We start from the raw sequence: 13,621 nt of genomic DNA, 5'->3' as shown, positions 1-13,621 counted from the left end.
AGATAGGCCTAGAAAGTCACTTTGAGAGTTTTAAGCACACTGTAAAAATGCAACAATTTGGCATAATTGTGCTGATAGAGCCTAGAGAAGTAATATTTTTCTCTGGAAAATGCTTACTTTATTTTTTTTATAAATTTTATTTATTTTATTTGGCTGCATCAGGTGTTGGCTGCGACACACAGGATCTTCAGTCTTCACTGAAGCATGTGGGACCTTTAGTTGTAGCAAGTGTGATCTAGTTCCCTGGCCAGGGATTGAGCCAAGCCTCCTGCATTGGGAGCACGGAGTCTCAGCCACTGGACCACCAGGAAAGCCCTTGGAAAGTGCTTATTTTAAATAAATATATAGAATGCATTTACATGCATTTAAAAAATTACCCTATAGTATCACACAAATGGAATCAACATGGAAAATAATTTTTAGTGGTGATTTGATCACAAATAAGACCATCAAAGAAAATGTAAATAAAGCTTTAAAAAGCCTCATTTTATTTAAGGATAATTTATACGCAGGCCCTGTAAGAATTTTTCTTTGTGGTGCTCCCAGGAGCCAAGCAGCTGAAAGGATAAAGTGAGGCTCCAGGTGAGAGTATGGGGACTGGTGTCCCTGTCCTAGCTGACCCAGGCAGTAGGAACTGAGGCCGCCAGGAGCCTGGAGCTTCCTGTCTACCACAACTGGATATTTGAGAAGAGGGGGCTAGCACGGCCTCTCTGGGACTTGAGGGCTCACTGGAGAGAGGAAGGGGCCGAGGTTACAGCTCTGAGATGCTCTGTGCATGTCCAGGCAGGGAGCACGGCCACGACCCTCCGAGGCAGAGTTCACTTGTGCTTATGACCCAGGAAAGGGCATTCTTCTGGACTCTGGCCTTGGAGGCAGTGCTTCAGGGATAAGCAATGGGGCACAGGGGCCAGCTGTGATGGCATCCTTTCCACACCAGGTAGCTGCACTCTGGGACGGTTGATAAACCAGGAGGCTAGTAAGGTTTTCTCTGGGGAAAAAAACATGTTTGCTGATTTTCAGCCACTGGTCTAGAAAATAACATTTTATTTCTAAGCACATTTTGTGTTTCCATGTATTTGTCTACAATATCAGGGATAATAAAATTTTAAAATAACATGATATACCTGTGGGTATATATTTGCCTATACAGGGAAATAAAAAGCATCTCAAATTCAATCTTATGCAAACTAACATTCCATTTTCTCCCTAGCATACATATAATATCTAGGCTCTGGAAAGACTGATTTTGGAAAAAAATATAAAAAGGGGAACACCTCAAGCCCCTTGAAATTTTGTCCATCAATATCTGTTAACCAGGGAAGGACACTCTTATTTCACAGACTCACACACCAGGGAGATGGCCTTAACTTCTACCAAGAAGATTCTCTCTCATGTTACAATAAGACATTTAAAATTACTGCCACGGAAGTTTAAGCAAGGACACACTTCTGCAACTGTTGAAGACACCAATACGCACGTCCTAATTATTGTCAGTTTCTACACTATGTGACATAGGGTGAGTCAGGCAGTAGTGTTTAAGAAGTCACAAAATCTTGTCTATAGTCTGACTAGCACAGCCTCCTTGGTCTGTGAGTCCCATTAAAATATTATTTTTTAATTAATTTTTAATTTTCTGAAAAATGCTTACTGAATTAACTATAATAGAATATCCAAATCACAAGGCAAGGATATAATATCAAAGATACAAAAAAAGAGTTAGAAATTAAAATTCAGAACACTCAAAAAACAGAAAAACCAAATGTGCAGCACACTGTGTTCCATGTTAATAACTGCCACCCAACATGCACTCTGCAGATAATCCTGTCCAATAACCTTGCATGAAATTCAGCAGCCTATAAGCCACATACCTACCTTCAGGACAGCTGTCTAGTATCGATGTGCAAATAAAATGTCAATGATACGCGCACACCACATGTAACATGCGACCGTGTGCGCCATGTGTAACATGTGATTCACGTGTACACCACACGTAACGTGGTTGCACACACCACATGTAACATGCAATTGACGCACACAGCACATGTAACATGCGATTAATGCCAGTCATGCTCTGATGAAACAAATCATAAAAAATAAAGGAGAGAGAAAATGTAGTAAGAGACAATTCTAAACACAGAAGTCAATTAGACTTGGAGTTCTGATTTCTGTTTATTTTGTAGTTAAGCTTTCAGCTTTTGCCCTAAAGTATAAATGTTAACACAGAAAAATGTCTCCATGCCCTGGATTGGGGCACCCTTGAAATTGTGAAGCACCTCAACTGGTATCCATAAAATAATTCAACAGCATTTATTAAATGACTTGTGCTTCTGTGGCCCTGCCTTTAGAATTATCAGCACTGTCAAAAGAGGTTAAGTATTTCGTGCCAGGCATGTTCCTAGAAAGAGAGTGTTTATCAGTTGTAACTATTTAGGAACAACTCTGCTCAGAGTGGTTTGTGCTTTCCTGTGGGTCAGCTCAAGGTAAAACCGTCAGCATGCTAAATCTATGGTTCAGCCCTCACTTTGAGGAAGATTTTCCACGTGGATGGAAACAGGATGCTACAGTCCACTTGAAAATAAGATGAGGTGCCAGTTAAACTGTAGGCCATCTGTCAGTCAAATCTTCAAAGGAAGAAAAAGGAAACAAAGGACAGAAAAGCAGCACACAGGGATGGAGAGGGCAGCTCGGTGGCCAGCCCGGTGCTCCCGGCGCTCTGCAAGGGCCCAGGGAAGCCTCCCTCTACTCCACAGGGCACCAGGCTGGCTCAGAACAGCACTGCGAGCAGACTTCTCAAAAAGTCGGCAGTGACACTGCAGCGCGGCCCTCGCTTCCATCCTGAACAGGAGACAGACGACAAGTCGGGCGGTGGCCGACGCCACCCAGAGCACCCCCTGCCCAGGGCAGGCGGCTAACCATACAGCCTGCTGACAACAAGACTCTGCCTTCCGCTGTGATCACTCCTTAAAGATGTAGGAATACAGTCACGGTAGCTGTGAGGGATCAGCCACTTTTCCTACAAGCTAGAAAACAAGGTTAATACTTATATGAATTATCACTATAACAGTGACTTAGCTTCTAATTTAATTTTAGCTTCAAGGAATAGACTGACTCCAAATGTTTACTATAATGTTTACTATAAAAACAGTTTCTATAAAGCTAATCTCATATCCTGATTTTCCAAGGGAAACACGAACTGGAGGAAAACAATACAAGTCTATCAAAATTTTTTATAAAAAGACAGTCAATTACTGACACTTCACTGACAGAGATCCTAGAATGGATGTCCCTCTGTCCATTTCAATCTCATCATATAACAAGTGTGGGCACTCTCACCCTTCCATTAAATCCCACAGCTTAAATACCAATCTCAGCACAATTGTTTCATTTGAGACTAAATGTTCTATGAACTGAAACATGGCCTGATTGTGACATGTGTAACAACCACCTATGTACTCTACTAGTATAGTTTCCTCTCTCCTTTAATTGTTAGCACCAAAAAATAATACTGATACAACTTCTAGCTACTGGGGTAAATGAAAAAACAGGATTCAAAGAATCAAATGAACAAAAACATCAGGCTGCAAATGAATACAACACTTAGTCAGTCATCATACCTGAGTATCCCCAGAGAAGTTGTTGTGCTAGAATATAATTAAATCCGTTCTTAGAAAAAGCCGGAATTGTCACAGTTTTCACATAATGGCTACAGCAATTATTCTGAATTTAAGATAGCACTGTTTTCAGAATCTTACACATCATTATGTAAAAGAAAAGCCATAAACAAACTCCAAACATAGCAGAATATACATTTAAGATTTAAGGATATACTTCAATATAATTGACCTAGGTTCGATTCCTGGGTCAGGAAGATCTGCTGGAGAAGGGATAGGCTACCTACTCCAGTTTTCTTGGGCTTCCCTTATGGCTCAGCTAGTAAAGAATCCACCTGCAATGCGGGAGACCTGGGTTAAATCCCTGGGTTGGGAAGATCTCCTGGAGAAGGCAAAGGCTACCCACTCCAGTATTCTGGTCTGGAGAATTCCATGGACTGTATAGTCCATGGGGTTGCAAAGAGTTGGACACAGCTGAGCAACTTTCACTTTCAATATAAACTAAATCCAAATTATGAAGCATTCCTATCATGTGTCTGATTCAACTGTTTTTCTTCTACTTCCTCCAAAACCTATTTACCTGCTCTTCTAACTTCCAAGAGTCACCCATTTACTCAAGTAACTTAATACAGAAATAACCTAGACCTCTGATAGAAAAAACAAAACAACAGAATCTTCACCCCAACTCTGAAGCTCCAGATAGCCCTAAGTCCTTCAAGCTCTTTCAGCCTCAGTGTCTCTGTCCCTCAGAGGAGGATTAAGGTGTAGAACAAATAAGACACAGAAGATACGCATTTGAAAAGAAATTCTGACTCACGGCCACACTACAGGCATCTGCCTGCTTGTGTCCCCATCCCCGCAGCTCCACCCCACCCAGCCCAGCAACGGGAGCTCAGCATCAGCCTATCAACCTGGCACTGGGAACATGAAAGAGACTAATGGGCAGCTTCCTAGTCTGTCTGGCCCAGGAAAACGGGGCTGTGATCAGGCAGAAAAGATTAAAAGGGCAGCGACAGGCTTGAATGACACAGGTCTGTGTGGCCTGCAGGGGCAGGGGCAGGGGCGTGGGGGAGGTGCGGGGGCAGGGATAGCACAGAGAGCCTCTCCCTGGAGGAGACTTGTGGGTTGAAGGCAAAGAGATGAACAGAAGCCGGCAGGCAGGGTGCAGGAGAGTATTTTAAGCAAAGGGGACACTGTGTGCAGAAACACAGATGCACGAAAACCTGAATTCGTGTAAAAGAAAACTTTACCAAGTGTCCACCCTGAAGCGGGCACTGTGCCTCGCGGGGGTGACAAGCCTCACAGGGCTCTGCTCTCTCAGATGAAGGGAACTCTGGTCTCTTGAGGCCAGTCACGGGAGCCCCGCAGGCCATTCAAACAAGACCAGACCTGTCCAGAGTCAGGACACACACGGAACCCATCAGCAGATGGTGATGAGATGAGATGAGCACAGCAGGGAGGAGGCCCTGGGGGCTCACAGCACAGCCGGAGAAGGGCGACACAGAAATTCCATCCCCAGAGCCCAGAGACACGAGAACAACGGTGGTGATGGTGCCGTGCTCACGAGGAAAGATCACACAAGAGGCAAGACAGATATGGACACAAGAGGCAAGACAGATAAGGATACAAGATAAGGACTCGAGCAGGGAAAGCGTGGACTTTGAGCTCCCTGAGGAGCTCCATGGACAGAATGACAACAGTGTTTCTCATTAGCCAGGTGTCATGTTAAACTACACGCTCTATGCACACCAGCTTATCTTCAGAGAAAGCCTGCCCAAACTAAAATATCACTGGAGAGGTTGTCAATAGCCTGCCTGATGGCATCATGCAAACTGGATAAAATTCAGCTGGTAGGCTGGGACTGCCTGCCATCCTCCACTCAACCCTTATTCTCATTTCATTATACTTGTAAGAAAGAAAACAATCTTTCGTTTCATGTAGTTGATTCTCGAGCTCCCCAGATACACTTTTCTGGAAGGATGTCACTGATGAGGAAAGAGGTTCACAGAGATCAGGTAATTTGTTGAAGGTCACACAATGGAGGAATCAAATCTGAGCCCAGATCTGTGCATTGACAGAGCCTGGGCCCATACCCACCACCCTGCACTGCACTGCGAGTCCTGAAACTGGGCACCAACAGAAGACATACAGACTACTACACGTGTGTGATCAAGGGACCTGGGTGAACAAGGAGGCCCAAAGACCATAAGGAGTTTCTGAACTGACCCCCATTAAGGGGTCAACTAAGGAACAGAAATTCACAAATAATTCTTAAAAGAAGCCAAAGAAGTATCAGGACAACGAGAGAACCGGGGAATTAAAGATGAGTGACCAGTAGGAGCAAAGCCTCAGGGGGACCAGGTAAGAAGAACAAAACAATTTCACTGGATTTAATAATTTTAAAAAAGTCATTAATTGGTGATCTCAGTCAGGCAATTTTATTGCACTGAATGAAAAGTGCATCTGCAGAGACAACAGATGGTGAGCAAGTGTAGACGACAAGCACATGCCACTCCCCCGGATGCTGGACTACACAGAAAGCAAACCAAAGTCAAGGTTGGCTTTGTTTCCCCCAAATGCAGAAGACTCTGTGGATCACAACAAACTGTGTAAAATTCTTAAACAGATGGGAATACCAGACCACCTGACCTGCCTCCTGAGAAATCTGTAACCAGGTCAGGAAGCAACAGTTAGCACTGGACATGGAACAACAGACTGGTTCCAAATAGGGAAAGGAGTACATCAAGGCTATATATTGTCACCCTGCTTATTTAACTTATATGCAAAGTACATCATGAGAAATGCCAGGCTGGATGAAGCACAAGCTGGAATCAAGATTGCTGGGATGAACATCAATAACCTCAGATATACAGACGACATCACCCTTAAGGCATAAAATGAAGAAGAACTAAAGAGCTTCTTGATGAAAGTGAAAGAGGAGAGTGAGCAAGTTGGCTTAAAACTCAACATTCAGAAAACTAAGATCATGACATCTGGTCCCATCACTTCATGGCAAATAGATGGGGAAACAATGGAAACAGTGAGAGACTTTATTTTTTGGGTTCCAAAATCACTGCAGATGGTGATTGCAGCCGTGAAATTAAAAGATACTTTCTCCTTCGAGGAAAAGTTATGACCAAAGTTGACAGCATATTAAAAAGCAGAGACATTACTTTGCCAACAAAGGTCTGTCTAGTCAAAGCTGTGGTTTTTCCAGTAGTCATGTATAGATGTTGGACTATAAAGAAAGCTGAGCACCAAAGAACTGATGCTTTTGAACTGTGGTGTTGGAGAAGACTCTTGAGAATCCCTTGGACAGCAAAGAGATCCAACCAGCCCATCCTAAAGGAAATCAGTCCTGAATATTCATTGGAAGGACTCATGCTGAAGCTGAAACTCCAATACTTTGGTAACCTGATGCGAAGAACTGACTCATCTGAAAAGACCCTGATGCTGGGAAAGATTGAAGGCAGGAGGAGAAGGGGATGACAGAGGATGAGATGGCTGGATAGCATCACCGACTCAATGAACATGAGTTTGAGTAGGCTCTTGGAGTTGGTGGTGGACAGGGAAGCCTGGGGTGCTACAGTCCATGAAGTCACAAAGAATCAGACACGACTGAGCTACTTAACTGGCTGACTGAACTGAAGTGTGCAACTGCAAATGAGAGGCAACAGAGTTAAATAGTGAGAGTACAGTCAGTACCACAGTTCTTAGCTGAGGATTTTACAGTGAAACAAGTGGAAGATAAAACTTCCACATGATGAGGTATTTTGTTAGGGCTACTCCCATTGCCAAAGAAAACACTTCCCATGCAACTGTGTGCAGCTGTACTTCCAAATGTGGCCAATCAGATTTTACTTACAATTAGGAAAGAGAAGCCCACGGTGCTTTGTGTCAGCAAAAGGATCACATAATCGGTTTTTGCAGCCAAAAAGATCCACTGACGTTTCACGTCTGTGACGTTCCCACCGTAGGAAGGGAGCCCCACAGATGCAGCCCTCTCGGCCTCTCTTCTCATACTCCTGCCCCACACACCAGAAAGAAGACTGGCTCATTGACTGCTCAGTGTAGGAAGAAACGCCTGCCCCTGCCCAGGGGGATGCCCGGGGTAGCTCCCGCAGCTCCGCAGTGCAGGGCGGGCCGGGAAGGAAGTCGAGGTCCCCAATGCTGCCTGTGACCAGCCTGGTGAGCTCATCCATCTCACCGTAGAGGTCACAGTACAGGCCCACAGCGTGCCCTAAGCCACACCCCCAAGACCAGGGTCACCGCAGTGACGCAGGGCTGACCAGTAAGGTCTACCAACTGGTTCCTCTCTGGGTCTTCCTTCACCAACTGGGGTCCCAGGAAAGGAAAGCAAAGGGGTCATTACTGAGTCCCCACTAGCCCTACACCATAATGCTCCCCAAGCAGTAAATCTGTTCTTGGGGATAAAGTGACATCAAAAATACATTTCTGTCTAGAACTAATGGTACAAAACAACAGGGAGGATGCCCAGGAGGCAGTCCCTTCACCACGTGGCCAGATAAAGAAACCAGAAAGGCTAGAGACCAGGATGATTAAATAATCACAAGGGTGGCAGGCTAATATTAATACTTAAATCCAGATAAGTGACAGTGAAGACAACTTCTGAGATAACTAGCTGCACATCACGGGTGACAATAACAGCAAAGACGTCCCTTCTAGTGTAAAACCAGGAACCAGAGATAAAACACAGCGTCTGCAGATGATTCCAAAATAACAAATCAGAACTCATAGTCGATGAGAAAACGAGAACACACACAGAGTGGGAAGACTCAGCTTTACAAAGACGTCATATTACTGAGTTAACAGTAGATAAATGTAACTCATCCCAAAAATATTACGATAGGTCCCCATTCATGCAAGGCTAGAGAAGAGGTTGTGGCCACGCCCTGTGCCACAGAGTACTTGAAAATTCGAAGCAAGACCAACATTATCCTGCTGGTCTTCTACCCTTTGAGCCTGATTTGATTCTGAATAATTTTCAACTGATTTCCAACTCCCTACCTACCTCAGAAACTAATGCACATGAACAAAAATTCTCTCTTCAAAACAAAGGGAAACCACACAATGAAATAGCACTGCTGTGAGAAAGAACGGTCTGCAACTGCGGACACCAAGCTGGATCCCAAATTCAGGGCAAGTGACCACAGCAGACTGTGTGCACATGGATTCCCCCCACAGGAAGCACAGGAAGCCCCGAGTCCATCTGTGCTGTCGAGAGTCAGGGTCACAGTTGCCCTTGGGTGGCCAGGACTATCTCAGAGAGGCAGCCAGTCTTCTGGTTCTGATCTGGGTGTACTCAGCTTATAAAATTCCACTAGACCTATACGTCAAGGCTGTATATTGTCACCCTGTTTATTTAACTTATATGCAGAGTACATCATGAGAAACACTGGACTGGAAGAAACACAAGCTGGAATCAAGATTGCCGGGAGAAATATCAATAACCTCAGATATGCAGATGATACCACCCTTATGGCAGACAGTGAAGAGGAACTAAAAAGCCTCTTGATGAAAGTGAAAGTGGAGAGTATAAATGTTGGCTTAAAGCTCAACATTTAGAAAACGAAGATCATGGCATCCAGTGCCATCACTTCATGGGAAATAGATGGGGAAACAGTGGAAACAGTGTCAGACTTTATTTTTTGGGGCTCCAAAATCACTGCAGATGGTGACTGCAGCCATGAAATTAAAAGATGCTTACTCCTTGGAAGGAAAGTTATGACCAACCTAGATAGCATATTCAAAAGCAGAGACATTACTTTGCCAACAAAGGTCCGTCTAGTCAAGGCTATGGTTTTTCCTGTGGTCATGTATGGATGTGAGAGTTGGACTGTGAAGAAGGCCGAGTGTCAAAGAACTGATGCTTTTGAACTGTGGTGTTGGAGAAGACTCTTGAGAGTCCCTTGGACTGCAAGGAGATCCAACCAGTCCATTCTGAAGATCAGCCCTGGGATTTCTTTGGAAGGAATGATGCTAAAACTGAAACTCCAGTACTTTGGCCACCTCATGCAAAGAGTTGACTCATTGGAAAAGACTCTGATGCTGGGAGGGATTGGGGTCAAGTGGAAAAGGGGACGACAGAGGATGAGATGGCTGGATGGCATCACTGACTCGATGGAAGTGAGTCTGAGTGAACTCCGGGAGTTGGTGATGGACAGGGAGGCCTGGCGTGCTGCAATTCATGGGGTCGCAAAGAGTCAGTCATGACTGAGCGACTGATCTGATCTGATCTGATCTGATGTGTAAGATAAGCATACTTTTCTGTGTGTACATTGTATTGCACTGTAATGTTTTACATAAGAAGATAATAGAGAACTTGGGAAGTAAGAACTTGGAAAACTTTGGAGCAGAGAACAGCAGAGTCATAGGAAAGAATTCACATTAAGACTCCTCACAAGGCTCCTCTAAAGCTCCTGACACAGGGAACAGCAGCGTCCGGACGCCCTCCAGCTCACACCGCATTGCCCACAGCCTCTCTGCACTCCATCCTGAATCAGCACCCCAAGCCCCAACTCCTTTTGCTTCCATTTACAGGAATGAAGGTGCATGACCATTAGCAAGTTTTCCTTTAGCCATTACCTTTGAAAACCAGCACACAGTACAAAAGACACGTCACAAAGAGCACGCTTTACAACCTTACCTAGAACAAACCCAGAATTTTTCAGGCCAGTATTTAACTTTAAAAAAGTTCAATATCCTTCAATACAAAAAAAAAAAAAAGTGGCTGAAAGAATATAAACAAACAAACAAAAAAGTTCAGGCAACAGTCTTACAAAGGTGCTCACAAAAGTTGAAAGATAAGGTTAAACAGAACCATGGTGATTTTTCCCCCAATTATTCTCTTTTCCTAAAAAGTACTCCCAATAGAGGACACCCTTTCCTGCCTCGGCCCCAGGAGTCCTCCCAACCCTGATGCACAGGTCTCTTCTCAATGTGCAGGTCCCCAAAGCCGCCCCAACACAACCACGTGGAACCCTGGAGGCAGGTGATGTAGGGGTAGAGCAGGCGGACCCCGTCTCCCCTTGCGTGTCCACCTAACCCACAGCAGCGCTCTCACCACCACGTGGCCCACCAGGGAGGAGGCCGGGGGCAAAAAAGGGGAAAGAAATGGGGAAGCATGCAGGCCCGTGAGGCACTGTGCAGGGGTAAGGACCACTGCCACACCCGAACCCTAAACACAGGTTTCTAAACACACGACCACCTTCACATTCGGACAGACGTCAGCATCCACGACTGACACATCTCAAACCACGAGTACATGAGGTTGAACCGCATGGGGCTGCTGACCAATAGGCAATTCCATACTCATTCAACTTAACAGGAAACACATAAATTGTTCACATTTTTATAATTACACTTATTTTTAAAAAGCTAAAATAGCTATAATACCTCGGGTTTGGGCAGCTTCCTTTAAAGCAGCTAGAAGGTGAGGCTTCAAGTTATCCAAAAGAAATCTTCCTTCAAGACCTGGGAAAAGGGACCTAAAAAGTGACAGAAATGCAGCAGTTTTAAGTAGATAAGTTCAATGATATAATTACAAGCCAGTTATATGTGCTCACTATTTTACCTAAATTATAAGGCACACCTCAGTCACACGCAATCCTTGTAATCCAGTCCTATCCAGGTGTGGCTTTAAACCCTGAGGCAGCATGCAAACCCAGGGACAGCCCAGAACACCTTAGAGAAACATGCACTGTATTCCCTGAAATGTCAATAGGCATCCTGAGCTATAATTACCGAGTATTTTCGTGAATTTAATTGCATCAAAATAATTTCCTTTTGACTAACTTTAATTATTACTAGCTCTTTGTAGCCATTCTTTTCTACGTTCTGTTATTAGAATTTCCAGGAACAACAACGGCTTGGACCGCTTTTTAACGCGTAAACATCTGGAGGCCCTTCCACCTTAGAACGTAATGGTGTGTTCTTTCTAACGGAGCAGCTCTGCAGAGCCCCCTAAGGCCGCACGCACCGACGTGTGCCCCGCCTACCTGGGGTGCTCCTCTGAGGCAATGTAGATCACGTCCTGGTCGCAGGTGGACGAGGAGAAGGGGACGAAGGCCCCGCTCTGCAGCGGCAGCAGCTCCAGCCCCAGCAGCTCACTGTAGGCCTGGTCGGAGAGCACGAACTCCAGCAGATGCAGCCTCTCCGGCGCACCCGCACCGCCCAGGCCCGCCTTCCGCAGCACCTGCCGGGTCCACGCAGGCGTCACCTGCGTCAGCGGCCCGGCGCTGGAGGCCATGAGCTGCGCGGCGGCAGCCAGGTGGGCCGGGGCCCGGACCACCTCCTTCCCCGAGCGCTGCAGGAAGCAGAGCACGGCCGGGGCGTAGTCCAGGCCCTCGTCCAGGTCCGAGAAGCATGCCTGCTCCAGGGGGACCCAGTGGCCGCCCAGGGAGGGCAGCACCTCGTGCTGGAAGAGCTCCTGGAACAGCGGCTCCAGCGCCGGCCGCCAGGGCAGCTTGACCTGCGCAGCGTCGGGCCACAGCCCGTAGACCCCGGCCACCGAGAGCGGCAGCCCAGGGCTGCAGCCGGCCCGCAGGCGGGCGACGGCGTCGAGGATGAGGGCGGCGTAGGCCCTGGGCACCACACTCAGCACGAGCAGCTCGTTCCACACAGCGGCCGGGTCCCTCCACTGGTCCAGCTCCCGCCACTTGATGCTCCTGCGGTTGTCCGTCAGGCCGAAGAAGCCACTGACGTGGACCGGGAGCCCAGTCCGGCTCTCCTCGCCCGGCGGTAAGGGGAGGAAGCAGAAGGCTTTCCCTGAGAACCCAGCCGCCCCTTGCTCTTCAGTCAGACCCGGCAGGGGCGTGGCGATGCCGATGACAGGGACGAAGCGCAGCTCGTCGGCCAGCGCGTCCAACTGCGCGCTAAGGCCCCGGCCTCCCACGCTGTTGCACACCAGCCAAGACGTTTCCCGGGCGCCCTGGGCGCCCCCGTCCTCCAGGACGATGCTCACCGGGTACGTGACGCACGTGACGCCGCCGCTGGGCACCCGCTCACAGTAGTCACTGAGGGCGGCCCCCAGCGCCTCCACCGCCCCTGGCCGCTCTGGCGCCGGCCCTGCCGGCTCGCGGGCCGTCACTCTGAAGACCAGCTTCTCTGAGCCGTCGGCCTCGCGGACGTGCAGAGACACGGCCTGCACACTCTTCAGGAAGAGCAGCACCGTGTCTGCGTCTGCCTGGAAGGACTCAAACAGCTCCAGTACCTTTTGTTTGTTGTAGAGGGTCCCGCTGAGCTGGGAGGGCTGCCGCCGAAGCGGGAAACGGAAGAACGTCCCAGGGAAGTTGCCCTTCACAAACGTCTCCTTGGTGCTTCCAAAAAGGCCAATAAACGGTGCAAACTGGTCTGAAAACTCGCTAATTTCTTTGCTGTCATCTCTGAGATTCCAACACTGGCCTGATTCGTGTGGACCGAAAAGTGTCTGATGAGGATCTAACATGCCAATCTGGTCACCACTAAAGATGCAAGGAACATCTGCAAAGGAAAATTCAAGTCACCATCAACTCTGACCTATACTGACACTGATAATCACAATTACACTGCACAGTTACACACGGAGAAGCATGAGCCACAGAAGGATTCTAAACAGAGTTATCTAAAAATGAACTAAGTCTTGCTTTGGAAACAATTCTTTGAATGCAAAAAATGATTTCTCTTTAGATTCAAAAAGCACCAGGTATTGAGAGGCTTTAAGTGATTATTGTGAAAACCTAAGATGTATCTTCAGGCATTTACTAAATTAATTAAAATACATAAGGAATATTTGGATATTTACACTCTCCCTAGAGCCTTGTGAACCCAACTAAACAGAACAGAATTGTAGCCTGTGTGCAAAATAAAATTTCAACCACAGATTCTCTGAGAGAATAAGAAAGAACAAGTGATCTCAAGCATGCGTCCCGGAGCAAGTCTGAAATGGACAGTAACTTGAGGACCTAACCTTCACACAAGACCTCTATGGGGTCCACCCATGACACGCAGGG

The 13,621-nt window shown here is 46.7% G+C and overlaps 1 protein-coding gene across 3 annotated transcripts in view; it reads right to left on the bottom strand.

The window, feature by feature from the left end:
* SACS (sacsin molecular chaperone) overlaps positions 1–13,621 on the bottom strand; it is an 81,972-nt gene that overhangs the window by 12,947 nt on the left and 55,404 nt on the right. For 2 of the 3 annotated variants that reach the window (XM_055542544.1, XM_055542545.1), the window contains 3 exons: positions 11,630–13,112; positions 11,028–11,119; positions 3,615–3,641 (listed from right to left, as the gene is read on the bottom strand). In XM_055542544.1, the coding sequence (XP_055398519.1) occupies positions 3,615–3,641; positions 11,028–11,119; positions 11,630–13,112 (1,602 nt within the window). The remainder of the gene's footprint in view (positions 1–3,614; positions 3,642–11,027; positions 11,120–11,629; positions 13,113–13,621) is intronic. The other variant, XM_055542546.1, reaches the window with a different exon arrangement.

This window comes from Bubalus kerabau, chromosome 12 (genome assembly GCF_029407905.1).
Source record: "Bubalus kerabau isolate K-KA32 ecotype Philippines breed swamp buffalo chromosome 12, PCC_UOA_SB_1v2, whole genome shotgun sequence".
NCBI classification, from domain to species: domain Eukaryota; kingdom Metazoa; phylum Chordata; class Mammalia; order Artiodactyla; family Bovidae; genus Bubalus; species Bubalus kerabau.
The sequence above is the reverse complement of the archived record's forward strand: the minus strand, read 5'-3'. Positions and strand labels throughout refer to the sequence as shown.